Genomic DNA, 22,212 nt, shown 5'->3' on the forward strand with positions numbered 1-22,212 from the left:
CGACTTATCCCAGTTCACTTTCAGGCCCGCCAGTGAGCCGAATGGGACCACCTCGCGTAGCACCGCGGCCAAGTTTACTTCCGGGTCTCTAACGTACAGTAACGTATCATCTGCATAAGTCGATATCCCTATTTTATAGGTGGGGAAGTTAATACCCTCCAGGCTGTGGTACTCTTGTATGGCACACGCCAGGGGCTCCGCCACCAGTGCGTAAAGCAACGGCGACAGGGGGCAGCCCTGTCGCGTGCCCTTCCCAATGTATATCGGCTCCGTCACCCTATCTCCCAGACGCAGCCTGGCAGAGGGTCGATGGTACAGCGCCCCAATCTGCTGCAGGAACGGCTCACATAGACACAGTTTCCGCAGCACACGTACCATGAAGGGCCACTCAACCGAGTCGAACGCCTTTTCCATGTCAAGGAAGATTGCCAGCGCACTGTTCTCCTGCCTGACATGCTGCATTGCGCCTAGCACTGTGCGTATGTTGTAAGTTAGATTCCTGCACGGGACAAATCCGGATTGCTCCGGAGCGACCAGCTCAGGGACCAGTAAGGCCAGTCGAGTGGCAATGACCTTAGCATAAATCTTGGCATCGACATTGAGCAGGCTGAGTGGTCTGTACGAGCCGCAGAGATCAGGCGGTTTTCCCGGTTTGGGTATAGTAATGAGCAGCGCCTCACGCATAGTAGTCGGCATTTCGCCGTTCTCACAGATGGCATCAAATAGGGCGACCAAGTGTGGCAGCAGCAAGTCCTTAAAGGCCTTGTAAAAACTAACCGTGAGGCCATCCGAGCCCGGCGCGCTTCCCGATCGCATACTCGCTAGCGCCTCTAGTATTTCATCCTGGTGGAAGGGGGCCATCAAGAATTCTCTATCCGAGTTCTTGAGGAACGGCATAGCAATATGATCTAAATAGTCTTCCATCTCGCTCTCCACTCCCTGCGTCTTGGACTGGTATAAATCTGCGTAGTATCTCCTGAAGGTCTCTAGTATCTGCTCCTCGTCCGTTACTGTGTCTCCCTCCGGAGTCCTCAGCTCCTCAACGACCAATGGGCGTCTAGTGCTGCGGACCATGCGTGCTAGCAGTGCGCCAGGTCTTTCCCCCTCCCCGTACTGTCTAGCTGTGGCATATTTGCCCATATAGAGGACCTCCCTGTCCGCCAATGCCTGAAACTCGGACAGAAGTTGGGTAATCGCCGGTCCCTCCGTATCGCCGCCTAACTGCAGTCGCCTAGCCTCAAGCTCCGCTATCCTATTCTCAAGGGTAGTGAGATCCCGCCGAATGGCGCGTAACACACTCGAGTGCTTTGACATCACCACCCCCCTGATGTAGACCTTAAAGGCCTCCCAGACCGTAAAGAAGTCGTCCACTGAGCCTATGTTTGTCGCAAAGTATTGTTCTATGTCTTCAGCGAGCTCCCCCCTGAATGCCTCATCCAGCAACGCAAAAGGCGGGAACCTCCATGTGAAGGCCGGGATCCCCTTCCTGGCTGTCACTAGGTGGAGAAGAATAGGGGAGTGGTCCGAGAGTGTGCGTGGAAGGACCTCGCATGCGCTAATGTTGCCAAGTACCAGGGGGGGCGCCAACCAGTAGTCTATCCTAGTATGGACATCGTGGAATGCCGAGTAATGTGTAAAACCACCCTTCGTTGGATGTCTCTCCCTCCAAACATCCACCAAGTCAGATTTGATCATTTCAGCTGCCATATATGAGGCCGAGGCCACAGGGCGCCGAATAGTGCCCGCAGAACGGTCCAGAGTTGGGTCGAACACAAAGTTAAAGTCCCCGCCCCACAACATCCAAGGCTGTGCATATGCTCTGGCAAGAGCGGACAGAGTCGCGTAGAATTCAGGGTGGTCATAATTAGGGCCATAAACATTCACTACCAAAAGGTCCAGCCCCTTACCTACACATCTCGCCAGGACATACCTGCCTTCCGGGTCAGAGTGCACAGGAACGAGCCGCAGCTGTGACGAGGGATTGGCCCAAATTAACACCCCACGGGCATGTGTCGTGAATCCCGCAGCTACTATGTTCCCAGCCAGACCCCTGGATTTTAGCATTCTGCTGGAGAGTGGTAAGTGCGTTTCCTGCAGCAGGGCGATGTCTACATGATGTCTACTGAGATAGCTAAGGACCTTCCTTACTTTACGGAAGTCGTTCAGGCCCCGCACTTTCCATGTCATCAGGTTCAGCTTATTCGGGGCACGTGCATGCAAATTCGGCGCAACATTAGCCATTACCAGGGTTCACTAGTGCATAATCATCGAGGATAAGCAAATCAGGACACAGCAGTTCACATAATCTCAAAGCTGCCAGCCGGCGCTTCCGAGCAGGTACCGCACTACACTGCATTTCACACTCCGCACGATCAAACCCCACAAACAACCCCAAGCAACCACACTCCCCAACAGTACAAATCCTAGTTCCCGCCCCTAGAGCATCAACCCACCCACAGCCGACCTCCCCCAACCTGGTCAGACAGGCCCCAAGAACCCCCCCCATGTACCCTCAACAAGTGCAGTGATCAATAGTCCAACACTAACCCCTCGGAAAGTAAGACAACCAAAGGCACCAGGGCAGAGCGCGCCAATATAGTACACCACGAACTGTCCCGAAAGAATGTCTGAACAGCGCCCCCTTCCAGCCCCACTTGTAATTCAGTGCCCTTCGTATATCAAAAGTCATAGCCCTCTCCCACCCAGACTGGCCCCCCCAAGCTTGCCTCGTTTGTCCAGGGTACTCTCCCCCGTTACATCCAGCACCTTACCAGCAGTGCACGAGGCCAGAGTTCAATCAGTGTCTCCACTCCCAACCAACAAGCCCCGGCGAGGCGAACGTAGGCCCCCCTCGCCTCTGCAAACTTGGAGTCCTCGTGTTGCCAGGGCCCATGGACTACCTTTGGTGAAGAGTGTCAAGCCTCACTATAGACGCCCCTAGTCCTGATCTTCCAGGTTCGATGTCGAGCCGGCTTCGCCATCCTGGCCACGCCGGGCCTCCTTCCGCTCCCGCGTCCAAGTCTTAAGGGACTTATGAAGTTCCTTAGGGTCTGTGAAATAATACGACCTCCCACCGGTATTGATTCAGAGCTTGGCGGGATACATCATCGCATAGTCCAGGCCCAGAGCACGGAGTTGTTTCTTATATGGCGCAAACTGTCACCTTTCTTCCTGCACCCTGGCTGTAAAATCCGGATAGAGGGAGATATCCATACCCTCATGTTGTAGTTTGCCTTTCTCCCTCGCCACTCGCAGAGCAGTGTCCCTGTCGCGATAATTAAGCAGTTTCGCGATAATGGGGCGAGGTGGTGCGCCAGGCTGAGGTTGCGGGCCCAACGTGCGATGCGCGCGTTCCACAATGAACATGGGGGAAAAAACCTCCTCACCCAGCAGCAGTTTCAGCAGTTTTTCCACATATAACTCCATTTTCCCCGTTTGTGTGGTTTCCGCCACTCCTGTGATACGGAGGTTGGATCTGCGTGATCGCGCCTCCAAGTCCTCTGTCTTGTCCCTGATAACATTTAGGAGTCTATCAAACTGCTTTCTTTCTTTGTCCCACTCCGTTTGGGCTTCCTCAGCTTCAGTGAGTCGGCGCTCTGTCATGTCTAGACGCTCCGCATGCTTGTCCACGCGCTCCGCCATTCGATCCATGCGGTAGGACAGAGCGTCTATCTTGGTGCCCACTGAGGCAATGCTATCCTGAATGCCCTTCTCCATTGCAGCCAACATGGCCCGGAGCTCCGTGGTTGCCGGGACCGACGCCGTAGCTCCCTTCGGCGATGCGTCCGGCGCCGCCACCTCCGACCCTTTCGGCCGACGCCGTTCAAAGGAGATCTTCCCCTGGGTAGTGTCGTTCTTCCCCATCGCAGTCTTCAACGTGTGAGCAGACCGTTCATGCAGTGTCAGGATCTTCGCAGGCAGTCGATGTACCGCCACCAGTTTTCGAGTGACCGATGCGCCCAAGATGGAGTCTGCAATGGCGGACGGAACCTTTCCGTTCGCTTCCGCAAGTCTCGGAACCTCCCAGCCCAGGAGGTAGCCAGATCCACAATTCCAACCCCGGTCAACCTCGCCCCTTAATGGATGGGAGCGGTCGGTGGAGTAGTACGTCGCTGCGGGGAAACGGTCAGGCTATGGCACCGAGCCACTGGCCACCCCACCTCGTGACGCAGGGCTCCGGTGTTGTCCGCTTCTCTCTACCGCCGGGCCTCCAGGCCCTTCTCTCATGGGGACGTCGCCAACTAGTAAGCAGAGGACGACTTGATCGGTGACAAAACCCAATTTGGAGACAGTCCGCACTCAGCTCGACCACTGCCAGTGCTGAGGCCGCACGTCCAATGACGTCGCCCGGCCTCCTCTCCAGGATAGTTCGCTGCTGTCGGCCTAGTGCTCCACTGCCGTGCCGCTGGGAACAACACCCCCGAATGTTCGGGAAGGTTCGCTCGTAATCGGCCCAAAAGTTCCTCAAAGGCAGCTGGGGGTGCCAGCAGATGTTCAAGAGTCCGCTATGGCTTGTTCGGCACAGTTAAGGATAGTGTAGCAGGATTATTCCGGGGCTATTCGAGGAGCCGAAGGCTCACGCGTCCGCCATCGACGCCGGCTAGCTCCGCCCCTGCTAGGATCGTTTCTTCCATCGTTGCTGGAGTCTTGTCTGTGGATTGGCTTGCCATATCGGAGCAGAAGGAACAAAAATAAAATATCTGCCACGAGTCCCAAAATTAAAGGTAGGCCGCCAAAGACAGAATGTACAAAATTCAGGAAGATGCCCAGAACTGTTTCAAAGGGTGCTAGCAGTCCCGAATACATGTGCGATGCCACTGGTATCAGACATGTTTAAGATTTGGCTTAACATTTCTACGAAATGCACGGAGCAATTTGTTGATAAAAGGGTATGTATCTCTGCTGCTGTCCTTGCAATTTGCAGTTCATACGTTTCTTTGGACGAGGTCAGAGGCACAGTAGTCTGTAAAAGAATAGACTTCATTCTGCTTAAAGTATTAATTCGAATAGAAGAGATATTCACATGAGGCCATATTGCCGCCTCCATGTCTGGATTGCTGTTTGGATACAATACTTGCATACAGCAAACGACCCTGTAAGTAACAGTTACGAGATAGCATTCTCCTGGCACCATTCCACAACAGCTGTGGTCATTTATTAAAACGTAGCTACCGTTGGAAAGTTGTCTGAAAATGGTTCTATCTGTGTTGCAGGAGTGCCTTGTAGATTACATGAAAGGTTATTTGAAGACCCTTCGCAAGCTCCATGCAAGTTAATACCTTTGTATACCGCCCACTGAGCAAACAGATATTATTATTGTATATTTCCACTCTTTCTTCTCTTATTTCACAAACAAGTCTTTGGCAAGCCAAGATGTATATCTGAATAAGCAAAGCCCACTCCTTCTGTGAATACGGTGACTTCAAATCTTCAACATTTTATTCCAATCAGGCTTTTCTGTATAGGTGGTACATCAGCCTCTGTGTATAGGTGGTACATCAGCCAACACGTGTTTCGTTGTGCATTAATACATCACATTGACTTCCTCAGGGCTGCAACCAAATAAACATTGCCCATAATTACAATAAGTACTCTATATGGCATGAGGAGTAGGGAAAGTATAGTACCCTTCACCCCCAAAGAGTATCGTGCTCATTCCATTAAATGTGTAGGCACTTCCCATGAGAAAAAAGACAGTTTGTACCTCCATTAGGATTCCAAAGTTGCACTCCAATACTCCGTGAATACCTTATAGCCCAGTACAGTTAAACGTAGGGTTAGTAGGGTATATTCACCTCTAATTTCCTCAAATTGTCCAAGATAATAACTTCCACATTTTGCCACCAGGACTTCAATCTGAATAACAAATTGAGTGCAAACAAAATCACCAAACTCAACTTATATACAACAATTTCCACAATATCACATTAGCCTCCAAGGTTCTTCCCAGATGTCTATACCACTAAGAGTGCGTACCCCATTTCATTATTAAATAAATATATCTCTTACTAAAAATTTGCATGTGCCCTTCATTAACTCCTTGACAAACAATTCTTTATTCAAAATTGTTATCATGAATACCCTAGTAGTAACCAGAACACACTAGTACATATGCATTCAACTATTATCCGTCATATGGTGGATTTGATAGCACTCACCCTTTATATCAGATCACATGGACTCAATAGTTTTCTTTCCGCAAACTCCGGTCTCTTAAGGTCCTTCCTATAAAGACAGAATAGTGTACATTTCCGATTCCCTTATTTTTGCCTTAAGTCTATCCTATTAATAATACACTAGGCTACTTGCTCACCTCAGTCTCGATATTCATTAAGAATTTATTCTCCTTGTGTCAAGTAAAGTCCTAGTTTTCTACACTTTCTGAAAAATACAGTATACAAATTATCATCATATCCCTCATATCAGGACAATTACTTTAAATCGATGTGTGCTAAAACTCACCCACAGTGAATATCATCAAATGTGGCTCGAGGACTATAATGGCTCCATATCTCTGTAATAACAGAGAGATAAAATCACCATCTTTCCAACTTATCGTATATTCACCTACATAACCATCTGCCATCTATCTTACCCAATCCGAAATAATATATCATTTCGTCCTCAGTCAACTCGTCTTTTCACAATAGAGCGATGCGTGTCACAAATCTCCTTCAATCATTGTAGATCAACCCAAAATTGGAGGACTGTAATCATCCAGAGTCTCTATAATAACCGAGAAGCATAATCACCATCATGCCTCCTCATCACAGGCAATATGTAATTTTTACCAACTTCCCGGCTTATCCGATGCGTATAGCGTATCGTCTTGTCCTCCACTATAAGGGGAACACTTTAGAATCATCGGTCTATATTATTAGACTAGCAGCCCGCCCCAGCGTTGCCTGGGGCAGAAGGGGGCTGGGGGCTGCATTTGTAGCCCGGGGCCAGAAGGTGGCTGGGGCAGCATGTTGTCGAGCGGTGCACCCGCCGACTACCTCCCGCCCCCCCCCCGCCTCCAGCCTCCAGCCTCCCGCCCCCCCCCCCCAGCATCCCGCCCCCCCCATGCTTTGACGGAGTATCCCCTTCAAAAACTCTACATATGGCTCATTGTGCTCTGGGGACAGTGAGCTATTTTATTTATAATGACTTCTGGGTTCGCTGTTCCTAGAAACATGTCCTCAAAAACAGCCCGTCTCCCTTACTCATTTACTTTTATAGAGCCCCACACCATCGGTTAGCCGGTTTTAAGCAATCCCAACCTTTGTAGGTATCATGGGAACCAGGACACAGGGATAACAGGTTACATGCTCAGGATCACACGATGTGTTCTTGTGTGGAATGCAGGATTATATCCTGGAATAAACAATCGACATTTTAAAACAGAGCAGCCCGTCTTTCTCCTTGCATCGTAGTACAGTTTTTCTGAGATATCTTCAGTTTTCTGCAAAATACTTCGTTTTCTCCATTAAAAATATGGAGGTGCCCCTCTCTGTTCATGCACTCGCCTTCGCATTGCCTATACGTCCCCGTGTTCAGCCGCATAAAAGTGAGTTTTGATTCCCACTACAGCGCTCAGAAGCTGAATGCGCTGCATCCCCCGAGGCGTTGACCATATTTTCTCTCTGGATCAGGTCAGACAACCTTGTCTCACCCATGAATATTACATCCCTGGGGCACGCGGAAAGCCCCTCAGAAACTCGCATCACATATTGTAGCCGAGAATATGAAGAGGCCAGAGAGACACATTCTGAGAAGCCTGACCTTTCCCGCGCTTGGTATTTACCCTTTTCTTCCGACTGTCCTGTCTGCACCACCGCCCCTCCATGACGCCGCCACTCCTCCATGACGCCGCCGCTCCTCCTTCATCATGACCCACGTCGCGTCGTGGCCAGCGCTAGGTCCCGGCCAGCGCTACTTTCAGGGGACTACTTTTTTTTGTAAATTAATTTTTTTATTTTGCTTTTTTTATTTTATTTATATAGCCTATGTCCATCTACACACCCTGACATTTTCAAAGATGTATCGGGTGTGTAGATTGGCACTGTGGTTCCCGAGATTACCTTGCCAAAAGGTGCAAGTTCTCTCTTTATAATAGTAGTATAGATTATTCCTATAGAGCTGGGGGCATAGTTTCATCCGCATATAACATACCTCTCAATCGGCAGCAACTATCCTCGCTGCTCCTCGGCGTTCTGTGTAAGCGCCATATTGTAATGTATATTTATCCCATTACATAACGGGCGCCATCTTGTAGTACGTAAATAACTCTGTAAATAAATCCAAAGTTATTGACACCCAAGACCAACTATTACTACCCTCTAAACACGAAGACCACTAAATTCGTCACATTGCGATAATGTAACACTCTCCAAAATTTCAACTACCAACGTTATCATAAGACATAACCCTCACGTTCAGTTTCAGCGCCATATTATAATGTGTATTTGTTTCATTTGATAGTAGGCGCCATCTTGTAATGTGTTATAGCTTCCATAATCCTCTTAAAATTCTTAACATGACTTTACTTACGGTACGAAAATGTATCATACGACTACCGTAGTGATCTCAATGCAAAAATTGTTACATTCTCACAATTTTATATTTCAACTTACCATCGCTACCAAATTATGTAACCGTAACTTCTCCCCAACTGATACACATTAAGATGTACTTATTTCTGAAGTGAGATACCCTTATCCACAATCTCTATGATCGGAACGTGTCAAGTATGATAATCCTAGACTTCTCAGATCTCTAGCGGGACGTCCTCCTTTTCCAAATAACCTGCATCTCCCTAAACATACGCCACATGTTTATTCTCCTTTTCGGGTAGCATACATACCAGCTACTAAAGCACTCACTAAAGATATCCTATAATTGTAACCAAATGTCTTCTCCAATATATTAGTTGAAAAAGGTGGGGTTGAAATAGAAAAATGAAGTGTGCCGTGTATACAACTGTGTCCTTGGTATTTATACAGTTCTACAATTCCTATCTGGATATCTATCAAAATTTCATTACAACATAGCAGTACATTTTAATTATACATATTGTCATGCTATTCATTATTTTAGGAGACACCGATTATATCATGCTCCATCGTGTCTCCTCTACTGTATATTCAAAATAACGTATACACAAGTTTATCCCCTCTAAGGGCAAACAGTATCCACAAAGGAAGTATTCAGTCTCATCATATCACTAATTATTCAGTTATGTGCATGTTGTCCGGAAAGTACATACTTGCTCATATTTTTAATACTCATATATTTAAAACTCATATATAGGTATACATTAACCCCAGATATTAACTTCATATTTCATAGTTACAACAATCAGATATAGCCTCAAATAACAATAGCAACATATAAACATATGAATCCAACAATAAGATTGTTAAACATGACATTAGACACTCAAATGTTATGCAGGTTTATCGAATGTGATTAGTCTCTCAGTTTGAACCTCTTGGATTGTAGCGAAGTTTGGTCTTCTGCTATTTCTTGGTAGTCCACTGGGCCTGCTATTTATTATTGGCCACATGTTTGTGGTTTCACCAGCAAGTGGCCGTAGTACTACTGATCTTGTTCCACTGACAGCTAAGACAGGTACTGCTTTTCTGTAAGAAGGTCCAAATTCCTTCTTCACCGCAATCTTTTCTCTGACCAGATCCCCAATCTTCGGAATCCAGACAGGCCTTGCTGGGACAGGTGGTTCTTCAGTGGTTATTGGCTTAAACCTTCTGTTACTTAGACTCTTTCTTGTTTCATTCAAGTCCTGTAAAACAGCCAAACGATCTTTGATATCAAAGGTTTTTTCTTTTACCACTAAAGTTTGACGATCCAGATCCTGGATAATCATTCTAGTACCAAACAAAAGTTTGTACGGACTGATACCTCCTAGAGAATTTCTTGGCATGTTATTAAGACTACGTTGGACACTTATTAAATGTTTGACCCACCCATCACCCAAACCTAATACCCTCGCCATTATAGATTGCTTTATGTCACTTTTTTTCTTTCCACTACCGCATTTCCCTCAGGATGGAAGGGAGAAGAGTACCGCAATGCAATGCCCATGCTGGCCATGGCCTCCTTGTAAGCCCGAGAGCTAAACGCAGGACCCTGGTCAGAATGTAGCATGCCAATTGCGTATGTGCCGATAAAGACTCGCAAATCTTTTATAACAGTTCTGGCGTCAGCCGAGCGCTGGGGCCTACATCTTCAAGTGAATTTTGTCTTAATAGTTATGGGGACGCATTTCTACGGCTGGGTTTCTGCGTATAGATCGCCTGATGCTTTCTAATAAAGGTGTCCTGGCAATAGTCTGGTCCGGTTCACAACTGCGATCTCTGTTGCAGTCTGGACAATCCATTACGAATTAGTAAATTTGCCAGCTCATCCCGGGCAACCAGTATTCTGATTGTAATTCTATTAGAGATTTCAAGATCTCTTGGTGCCTCTGACCCAGTCCCATGTGTGCGTCTTCAATCAAGAGAACTCTCCGGTTCATGTTTGGAATTACTCTATCCCCCAGCCCAGGGATTTGAGCAAAAGGAACGGATTTTGCATCAATTATGTATGTATTACTGAGTGGATAGTTGAGAGGTAATGCTGCATAATCTCCTTTTAATGAGGCTTTTACACCCAGCATAGTTTCTCCATCTATGTGTTTTTTAGAACGCATTTTTGTGGCTACCGAAGCCGGTTGAACCGCTTCCGTCGTGGCTCTGTTAGCCAATGAATTCCCCGCAACGTGAACACCATCAAGTTGATGACTCAGTGTATGTATCACGTGAGTTTTTAGTAGTTCTTTCTTTAAAAGAACTACTTGTTCCCAAAGCGTTTTATGCTTTATTGTGGCACCTGTGTCATCTTTGTAACCGTTTTTGCTCGATGTCTGTATGTCACTATTGTATGACTTGACGCAGTAATGCGAATCGCACACTATCAGTGTGGGGAATTCGTGATCGCCATTTTCAAGCGCCATCTTTAAAGATCTTATTTCAGCTCGCTGAGCTGAACAGTTTCTGAGTGATTCAGTTTTGGTAATCATTGGTTTGAATTTACCAGAGCGCCAGCGACCTTTAACAATCGCGCACGCTGCATTGTAGGATTTTTTCTCTACATCGTAATGGTGTGCAAATCTGTCCCTATATATTACACGGGTATATTGTTCGAGAGGCAGAATTTCGATTGGCAGAGGATATTCTTGTTTGTATTCTAGATTGTCTAGTTTTCCATTTTTGGGTCAAAATAGTATTTCATGTCTTCTGCAGCAAGAGAATTTTCCCTTCGTATCCATTTTGGATCTAATGGCACGGCATTTAGATTGCGTGGACTTGTTAATGCCTCAAGGGCTGATTCTGCTGTATAAACAGTTATTCTCTTGCCTTGGGCTAGGGCTCTTTCTCTTGCTACAGCAGTTTGAACCGCTGTCAGAATTTTTTCTGTAGAACTGAATTTCATTTCAGCTTGAGTGTACAAATGTGATTTGTAAGCTATAGGTACCGTTTCTCCCTCATTAGAGGTCAGGTATGTGAATCAGCATCTTCCTGGGATGACTTGGATTACAAGGTTGCGTACGTTTTCGCGAGTTGGCGAATTTGCTTTAGCTAACAAGTCTGTTTGTAATAATCTTAAAATTTCTGTGTTTAGAATATATGTTCTACCAAAATTCAGGAAAGCCTAGTATTGATTGTACATTTTTCAGCGTTTTTGGTGCTTGGAGTACTGCGTACTTCTCTAGGAAGTTGTCTGCCAGGCTTTTGCCTTCACTTGATAATTCATGTCCTAGAAACAGGACTGTTAGATGGACAATTCTTGACTTTTTAAAGTTGAATTTGTAACCATCTGATACAAACCCAAGTATTATGGTGTTCACTCTTTTTAAGTGTGTCTCCAGGTCATCGTCTGTAAGATAGATGTCATTGACATAGGATAATGCCTCATCATCATATATTTGTAGTAACTCTGTTACCCTTGCTGAGAATAATCCTGGGCTATTCTTGAATCCCTGTGGGAGTCGGCAAAATTGTTTTTGTGACCCCATTATTGAGAAAGCGGTCAAATACCTGCTTTTAGGTGCAATGTTTTGACAGGAGAATCCATTAGATATGAATGAATGAATGAAAATATACTTGGTATAGCGCATGGCTACCCTAAGGCATCCCAGTGCTTTAACCCGGGTAACATCACCATCACTCATTGGAAAAGAAAAGTTTTTAGTTGTTTCCGGAACATGAGATGGTTCGGTAGGAGTCGGATGCTCTCAGGAAGATTATTCCAGAATTTGGCCGCTTGCAGAGGAAACCGCAGACCCCCCGTACGGGATCTTTTGATCCTAGGGACTGTCAGAAGATTGAGTTCACTAGACCTAAGGGTTCTAGAGGGTGGGTATGGGCGGAAGAGAGGGCAAAGAATATCAGGACCGTTGTTTGTGATGGATTTGTGGACCATACACATGGCCTTAAAACCTATCCTCTCCTGAATCGGTAGCCAGTGAAGAGCACGCAGAGCAGGCTTAACCGAGCTGTGTCTGGGGACTTTGACCAGAAGTTGAGCAGCGCAGTTCTGGACTGACTGCAGAATTTTGATAGTGCCTATCGGGGCGCCAAGATAGAGTGCATTAGAGTAATCCAATCGGGAGATGATCAAAGACTGGACCAGGAGCCGTCTGGAATCGGGAGGAAGGCGGTTCAAAACCTTCCTTAATGTCCTAATCAGGCCAAAGCATGTTGCGGCTACCTTCTTTGCCTGCACTTGAAAGCCGAGGGAGGGGTCATGCCAGACTCCCAAACTTGTGATTTGTTTCTTTGGGGTCGGGGGGGGGGGCCCAGGCAACTCGGCGACCATGGATTGAGGTTCAGAGGAGCCTTGTGACCCATGATCATGATCACGGTTTTAGTCCCATTTAGTTTCAGAATTGAGGCTTCCATCCATTCAAAGACCTTAGTGAGACAGGGGGACAGATTGTTTGGTCCGGCGGTCCCGTCTTCAGACCTCGTGAGTGAGACCACCAACTGGGTGTCATTTATATTTTTTGCGCACAATGTTATTCATTAGTGCTGCACTGTGTGAGTTTTGTACTGCAAAAGTTTTGCAGCAGGAGTTTAAATGTCTGTAGTCCAAAACTAGGCGATATGGATCATCTGGCTTGGAGACAGGAAACAAAGGATTGTTCATTTGTGAGGTGCATGTTTCAATCACCCCTTGATATTCCAGTTGATCTAAGATCTCCCTGACTTGCTTTTTAGCTTCTTGTTTAACTGGGTACTGCCTTTGCGCAGTAGATTGATTTTTTAACTGGATTTTGTGGGGAGGAGAATCCTCGTCCCATCCTACATGATTTTTATATAAAGAAGGGGCTTGGGCCACTGCCCATTTTCTTGCAAATGTGTATTTTTTATGAATAGGAATATGATTTGAGAAGGCAGGCATAATCATTTCTTCGCCATGAGGGCACTCCCTGATAAACTCTGGTGGCCAGTCTTTTTCAGCTAACAGGATGTCATAGCCTTTAGAAAGTTTCTCCCAAAAGAGACCTTTTATTTTCCTAGTTTTATCTCCATCTATACGTAATGTTATTTTATATAGTTTATGGGGCACACTAACTCGTGTGTCTGCAGTTTCCACCTGAATGTATTCATTCGTGTCCACTGTCTCCAGAAGATTCATCAGGATCTTGAGAGCTATTGTCACTTCTGCCGCACTGTCTAGCATTGTCTGGGCCCACTCTCAGTTTTTCAGTTGTGTCCTCAGAATCCTCTGCATGTTTAATTGTAATACTTGCTTCCTTCTTTCTGGGAAATTGTGTTTTTTTATTTTGATGAGCAGAATCTTTGTCTTTGGACTTGACGTGCTCCTCCTTGTGTTCTGACAGTCCTCTTCTTTCCGATTTCTGTGAGGAAGTCTGAAAAGACCGAGAGGGACGTGTATCAATATCTTGATATCTATCAGGTTTTCTCAATTTATCCCTATCTCTAAGGTTGTATCTTTTCTCAGAGGGTTCCCTTTGGGGAGACTTGCCTCCTCGGCCAGGAGATCTTTCTCTCCGTTGAGGAGACCTTCCTCTGGACTTGAAACATTTTTCCTTGGGAGTGGATTGTTTATTACCATCCCAACCCTTTTTTGGAGTATTTAGATAATTTTTAATAAATGTTTTTTCAGGATTTTCAGTTAGTTGGGGTTTTACTGGTTTCCCACCCAAACTATCTCTTCCTAGCTCTTCATAGAATTTTTCTATGATTCTGACAAGTTCAAATGGTTGGTCTGTTATATCTGTCTTATTCAATTTTTGGAGGTACGTTATATCGTCCATTGCCAATTGAACTAATTCTCTATATGCCTTTGTTAATTCTTTTAGCTTAACTAGGAGATCTTCGCTTGACATTGTTTCAATGTCTGGCTGTGTTGCGTAGCTGGCTAGAACCGGCCACATGGCTCCTGGTCTACCTAGTGGACCGTGTCTAGTGATGTGATTTTGATGTTTTGGGGCACCTTTAAACCAGAGCAGGAGCTCTTGGTAAGTTAGTGGGATTTCAACAGCCTCGATAGGAGTGTATTCATCCGGAGGTTCCTCTATTTTGTAATAGTGGAAATCTTTTGTCACAGCGTGTGCTGCTGGAAAATATATCCATGAATAGAATACCTCTGTCTGCCGAAACTCATGTGCCGCTATCACGAATATGACCGTACCACCTCTTGGTGATAGTCCATTTTCTATAAGTTTAAGAGTTATAGTTCTTCTTACATTAACCAGAATGATTATAGCATTCGGGTCATTCTCTTGGATGGTTGTGTCATCCGCTAGGAATTTGAGCTGCTAAACCAGAAACTAATACATAGGATTCTCCTCCTACTAAGTTCCGGTGGATATTAACCTTTTACCCACTCCAGAAGTCTATTGGAGTTTTTACGGAAGAAAGGGGGTCTGTGTGATAAGCACGACTGAGTTACTCTAGTGTCTTGCGTTAGATTATCGCCTTACCAAACGTTGGGCGCCATGTAGTGTTATTCCTATATTCCCAATAGGCTCTGCACATTGAAATAATAAAAACAGCAGTGTAGACGTGGGACTGAGGTCATCTAGGTCTCTACTGACTATATTAGACTTAATTAGTTTTGCCAGCTAGCTCAGAGGTCACTAGAAACTTTCTCAAATGTTCAGGAAAGGGTTAGCCGTCCTGATTTAGACAAGAAGGGATTCGCTTCTGACAACCATATAACCTGACAACTTTGCTCCCTCAGAATAAAGAGTGTATCTCTAGAGTCATGTGAAAACAATAGACAACTATTTCACTCAGTCAATCGTGCATGCTTAGTTCCACCAGAGTGCAGAGAAATAGAGAGATGGGCATTTTCAATAAAAGGTGGTATTTTATTGAGCAGTCTTCTTTCTCATGCAAGAGAAATGAATTGCCACAATTGCAATACTTATTATGAAGTAAAGTGCGTACAGTAAAAGTAGTAGTATGAAATAATACTGTAAAAACATTGATATGGTTTCTCAGCCATAAGATACTTTAAAATGGATAAAATATATACATACATAAAAACATTGACTAACAAACTCAACTGGTGCTTCTAAGATACGCCTACCCCAGTGTACCTGACCTAAGCCTTATACGTGGGAAGGAGTAAGTAAGTTGCAGTTTTAAGTTAAGTTAAGTTTTTGCCAAGTATCGGAATCAAGAATTCTCTCTAAGGTTTTAATCAGCTCCGTACCTTGGTTATAGAATGAAGGAGGTCTTGTTTCTCGCTTCTCAGGACTCGATCTCCCAGCAACCCGCGAGGGTGACTTGGGAGCACCGGAGCTGGATTTTCTCGGCTGGAGAAAAAGACAGCGTCTCTCTCAGTGTGTCAAAGGGAGGGGCGGTTTCCTTCGGCTCTCCGCAACAGCTGGGCTCTCTGGCAAGTAGAACGTCGCTCTGCTCCCAACCACCGTGTGTTTGCTTAAGGCAACGTTGGTATATTTAAACCTGAAAGGTGCCGTGTTTGATGTAAGGTTGGACATAAGACGTCACCAAGAACTAACAGTTCTTTCTGGACTCCAGGAGTTCTAGTGCAAATCTAAACAAGAGCAGGGAGTTTTCCCGGGCTGCTGGTGGCTTGGTTTGTTTAAAGAACGCGTTGTGCTTTCTAGGAGTCTATGGGAGTAGCCTTGCCGTATTTGGACTGCATGGGCTATTACTAAATATGGATGTGATTCCTATGCCTTTATAAGGATATTATTTATTTTAACCACAATATTCATATTTGTGAGCTCAAATGATGTCATTGCTGCCTTTCCAGGGCATGTTTGTGCCACAAAAAAAATAGGCGAATAAGGGAGGGGCGGCACAACTAGAGGTTCCTAATGGCCCACATAGATAGAGGTAGAAAGAAGGTCCTGGAGGATCTGGGACATAATTGCGAAATCAATGGGTCTATCATCTCTTTTTCATGTCTCTCTTCTTGTGTGCTATAGTAGTCGTAACTGGGACATACCTGGCAGATGGAAGGGGCAGTGACTTTTCACTTGTTTTTTCAATTCTACCATACTTTTTAAAAGGCAGAGATAGAACCCTAATCCAAACAAATACTCATACTTTTTTGGTGGCCAGTGGATGGTTTTAGACATCATAAGAATGACCTTATTCAAACCTGGTGGGAGGATCATTGTTTACTTGCCCAAACTGTCATGTAGAGTATCATGAATGGAATAACCAAAGGGAAAAAAAGTACTGCCCACTATTCTACTGGCCATATTCCTCAGCCACACTATAGACATCTCTACTCAAGATAACAAGGTAGACGGTATATGGTGGTGATCAATTATAGCCTAGGGCAATTACTCAGAATTAAACAATTATTGCTTGAATTTTGATTTAATGAGAATTTACCTACTAATCAACACATGTTTCTAGAAATAGCAGCCAATTCAAATTTCTGCAATTCCTTCTGTTTTTGCTTCAGGATCTCTGGACATGAACTTCATGATACAAACAAAAAGTCTTAGGACATAATCAAATAACCACAGAAATAAAACAAACAGCTGCTACAGGTAGGGTTATACAATATCAATCAATGAATTGCCCCCCAATGCTTTTCAAGACTATAAGTGTTTATATAATAATTTTAGGTCATATTCCACCTACAATGTAGTCACACTAGCAAGAAGTCAACTGGAGAAACATCCACTCATTTTCTTACATCCTGACGAACACATGAATTAGTCCAAAATCCATTTTACATAGATAGACTCCTCTGATTCTAAGACTCTACAAGTGTTGGCTGTATTTGATTCTGGCCTTCTAAGGAAAAAACGAAACAGAAGAAAACACATACTGATAAAACCTCAGTTTTGGGTACATACACTCTACTTCTTCCTGGACTTATCAATCATGTGAAGGACCCGTAAACGTAATGGGGGTGACGAACGAATGTGAAAACTCTAGGGTCCTCCTCTACAGCCTCGTCAGTGTTCAACTTCACCTGAAGTCACTGAGTGAGGTTTGGAGAAGAGGGAAATCACAAAGCCAGAGCAACAATTGCACATTGGAGATGAGGTAAATGATGTAAATGACAGCAGTCTCTTTCAAATTTCATTCAACTCACTACTTAGAATAAAAAATGATAAACTAAAAATAAATAAGCATTAATTATCTTATTTCATTAAGTGACATCATTTTAGTATGTGACGTACCGGGACTTCCTATGCACCATCCTCCACCATGGAAATAAATCATTGCTCTCCTTTGAGTATGTGAGGACTTTTTTGGAACATATAAATGAACAGGAACATTATTAAATGTTGTCTTCGTCACTGTGACATTTTCATCTGATGTTGCAGGGGCATTGTTAGATGAAATAGCAAGCTTCATAATGTCCATGTAATCTACCATCCCAATCATATCAGTAAACTCTGCCTGCAAAAAATAAAACAATATATTTCAGCATCCTATAAATCATGTAATAAATGTAATTTACATGTCAAACTTAGAATGCCATATCACATATTTCCCAAAACAAAAACAATGTAACCAATTCAGTTGCATTCAAATGCTTGGTAAGTAAGTAAATTCTTTATTGCATGATTAATAACAATCTTTGCAATTGAGCTAAAAATACATAATTGAGGACTTTTGCAAAGCACATAGAGAAAACAGATCATTTCATTACAATAACATTGGTGTGAAGGCCTTTCGAAATTCGCGATATTGTTATATATGAATATATAAATATTTACAGAAAATTATTAAACATCTTAAAACACTCCATAGTTAAAAAAGTTTAAAAACCCAGAGTTTCCTTTCAGACAAATGTCAATTTGTACTTTTCATGCTTACAGTTCCGTGAAAGTTCGCTAACAAATTTGACTGGAGTAAGACCTTTACAGGCAAAGATTATTAGCCCGGCGTCTGATTTTTTTCCAGTTCGAGTGCTGGCAAGGGGGTTTAGCGCAGTATTTACTAATTTCATAAAATGTACCAGTCTGTAGCTAATTGAATGTCTCCCCCCACAAAGCATGCCAACAATGCCTGTCGGCGGGTTCGCAGACGTCTTTGGTTCCAAAGCTGTGTTAGTTGTAGACTTTGTTCGTTCTCTAGGGCTTTACAACTGCATAGTAAGTGCAAGACATCCTCTTTTGGGCCACCGCAGTGTCTGCAGTTTGTATTGGATTCCGAACGTGTCCATCCTCAACTGCAAAAAAGATTCCTTTGCTGCCCGTGAGAACCCTGTGCCTAGGTATGCCTGTGGTAGGGACCTGGTATAGCTCTGGATCACGAACCACCCATTGGCCCTCCTGGTAAGTGCAGATTCATCTTCTTCCAGGGATAGTATCTTCACTGTTTTATTTACGAGCCGCTTAAAGCATTTGTGAGTCCCGCTCACTTCCCAGAGATCTTTTAGCACTGGAGAATTTATTGCTGCTTGGAAATAGACCATTGCAGGGCTGTCCTTGTTCCTTTCCAGCTCTTTCCATAGGTATGTGTTCAAGGTACCTATCTAAGCTCTCTTTATTTTGTGCCAGTATTTGGCGTATGCACCCTTGCGTGCTATTTGTTGTTTTTGGAGGCCAAACTCAAGTCTTAATTGCGCTGGCGAAGTGTACGATGGGAGGCTGAAAAGTATTCGCATTGCTTTGGACACTACTTTGTCTAAGATGGACTCATCTCTCCCTCTCATGCTTTCGCTGCCGTAAGTTATCAATGGCAGTAGTCTTGCTTGTAGCACATCTAGCAGAGGTATTAGGTTGAGGCCTGTTATTTTGTTCTTAATGCTCTTTAATGCAACGGCCAATGATATCCCTCTGTTTCTGAACTCTGTTTTTTGTTGTTCGAATGTCTCCTTCATATCGAAAAATATGCCCAAGTATTTGTATTCTTTGACTATCTCCATCTTCTGGTCGCGTAGAAACCACTGTGGCTGTTGTTTTTTGAATGTTTTATTTATTATCATCACTTTTGATTTTTCTAGATTTATGCTTAGCCTGTTCCTTTCTGAGAAATTACTCTTTGTATTTATAAGGTGTTGTAGGCCACGGGAGTTCGGCTTATTAATATTAAATCGTCCTCGTACAGAAGGTTAGACAGAATGTAGCCCCCTAAGTTTGGGGCGTGATGATTACAGTTATCAAGGTCTGCGGAGATGTTGGACATAAAGAGATTGAACAGGTTTGGTGCGAGGACGCACCCCTGCTTCAGTCCTTTTGTAGTTGGTATTTCCCTTGATAAGTTTTGGGTCTACGTCCCAGCCTGAGAACTTGGTCAAAGTTTTCCTCTGTCTAGGCTGTCAAAAGCGGATGAGTAGTTGATGAAAGAGACAAATAATGGATTTTTTTGTTTCATTGTGGAGTTTATTAAAAGAGAGAGAGCTGGAATGTTTGTCGTTGTCCCTGTGTTTTTTTGGAAGCCAGTCTGGTTAATGGGAATTAAGTTTTTCTTTGATGCTCATTCCGTTAGTTCTTCTAGTAGGGGACGCGACAAAATATTTGGCATCAATGTCCATGAGGGCGATGAGCCTGTAGTTCTTTGCTTTGCTCCTATTGCCTTTTTTGTATATCGGGGCGATAATTTGGTATTTGTATTTGTATTTTGGATTTATAGAGCGCCTTATCACCCAGGGGTCTCTAATCGCTTATGAGCGGATGCACCTGGAATGCACAAGGGGCCACTAAAGCGTACCCCATGCTTCCTGAAACAAGACGGTTTTCAGCTTTTTTTCTGAATGGTAGTAAACTCGTTTCCTTGCGCAAGCTCGCTGGTAAGTTGTTTCAGACTATGGGAATTGTATTGGAAAACGCTTGACTTCCAAGAGTAGATAGCTTGAACCTGGGACAAGTAAGAAATGCGGCATCTGCCGATCGTAGGGTCCTACTGGGAGCATAAGGAACTAAACGCTCCCTAATATATTTTGGGGCTTGCCCATACAGGGCTTTGTGCGTAATGCAGAGGCCCTTGAACTGAGCCCGTTGCATGATTGGAAGCCAATGGAGCTCACGAAAGAGTGGGGTGGCATGTGTCCTTCTGGGTTTATTAAAAATAATCTGGCTGCGTCGTTCACAACAGTTTGTAATCTAGCCAGCAGTTGTTGAGGAAGACTGGCATACAAGGAGTTTCAATAATCCAACCGAGCCAGAATCAAAGCTGACACCGCCCGTCTGAGCGTATCCAAGGTCAGGAGAGGGGATAATTTACGCAATTGTCTCAGTAGACCGACACAAGTGCCTACAACCGCTGAGACCTGGGTAGACATAGTGAGTTTAGCATCTATGTATAGACCGAGACTTTTCACGGCCACTGCTGGTTCCGGGGAAGGCCCTAGTTCAGTGGGCCAAAGGAGATCGTTCCAAGGACTGGATGCCGTCGTAATCGCCAGCACCTCAGTCTTGTACGGTTTTATTTTCAGCATGTTGGCCGTCATCCAGTTGACAGTACATTTTTAAATATTTTGCAGTCTCAGATGTGCTGTAGGTGAGTTATCAATTTGAATATTAATCTGGGTGTCGTCGGCATAATTGTAAATCGGGCAATTCATCTGATTTAATGCCGAAATTAGGGGCTGCAGGTAGGCGTTAAATAATAAGTTTGAGAGAGCTGAGCCCTGTGGGACTCCACATGTAAGGTCCGCTGGTTCAGAGACCAGGTTCGCCAATTGTACTCTCTGAACCCGGCCGGCAAGGAAGGATGTCAGCCAGGCGTGGGCAGTGCCCTGGATGCCTTAGTCCCTCAACTGCGACAAAAGTTGATCGTGATTGACCGTGTCAAATGCCGCGGAGAGGTCCAACAGCACCAAGGCACACAGGATTTTCTTATCTGCCCTGAGTCTCAGGTCATCCAGCATGGAAAGCATGACCAATTCCGTGCTGTGATGAGCTCTGAATGCAGCCTGGTTGGCTTCTAGCAGATTGTTGTTTTCAAGATGACAAGAGAGCCTGGCAGAACATGTTGCTCAATTATTTTGGCTAAGATTGGCAGTTGTGAAATGGGCCTAAAATCTTTCAGGACCTTAGTGTCAGCCCCCGGCTTCTTTAATGGTGGAATCAAACGGGCCTCCTTAAAATTGGCAGGAACCTGTCCTGTTATCAAGGAGCTATTGAGGAGAGAGAGTACATCATCCTCAAGCCCAGGCCAGGCTTGTTTAAAAATACTTGGAGGACAAGGGTCTGCTGGTGAGCCAGACTTAACTCGTCCCATCACTACTCCCAACGTCTCCTTGGTGAATAATGATAGTGCAGTTAACGGCTGCGTAACTATGGGAATAGTGGGCACAATGTCTCTCGCACAGCTTAATCTAGGAGTACGCTGGATTTCGGTCAAAAGATCTGTTATTTTATTGGTGAAAAAGGACAGAAAGTTTTGACAGTCTTCCTGCGAAAAGGAAGGGGTCTGTTCTTTATTCTTCCTCAGCTCTGTCAGGGTCTTAAAAATGTCTTTCTGCGGATTGATTGCCGCCGAAATTCTACCCTCATAGAACTCTGCTTTCCTAGCCCTGATTGCTCGTTTATAGATAACAAACTCCTTTCCATACATGGCCCGAGTGCTAGGATCATACTCCTTTCGCCTGGCTCTCTCACTCAAACGTAGGGAGCGTTTCAATATCATCAGTGCCTCATTGACCATGGGGCACTTTTGCCCTTAGCCACAATTTTTATTCTCCGTGATGGTGCAACTACTTCAATGGCATTTTTGAGTTTATGTGACAACTTGAGGCTAGCAGCCTCAA

At 44.7% G+C, this 22,212-nt stretch overlaps 1 protein-coding gene across 1 annotated transcript in view; it reads right to left on the reverse strand.

The window, feature by feature from the left end:
• The window catches only part of LOC147683761 (arylacetamide deacetylase-like), a 201,328-nt gene that overhangs the window by 138,101 nt on the left and 41,015 nt on the right, over nucleotides 1-22,212 (reverse strand). Inside the window, exon 2 of the mRNA XM_086944130.1 lies at nucleotides 17,690-17,912. Within this exon, the coding sequence (XP_086800256.1) occupies nucleotides 17,690-17,912 (223 nt within the window). The remainder of the gene's footprint in view (nucleotides 1-17,689; nucleotides 17,913-22,212) is intronic.

This window comes from Lissotriton vulgaris, chromosome 11 (genome assembly GCF_964263255.1).
Source record: "Lissotriton vulgaris chromosome 11, aLisVul1.2, whole genome shotgun sequence".
NCBI lineage: Eukaryota > Metazoa > Chordata > Amphibia > Caudata > Salamandridae > Lissotriton > Lissotriton vulgaris.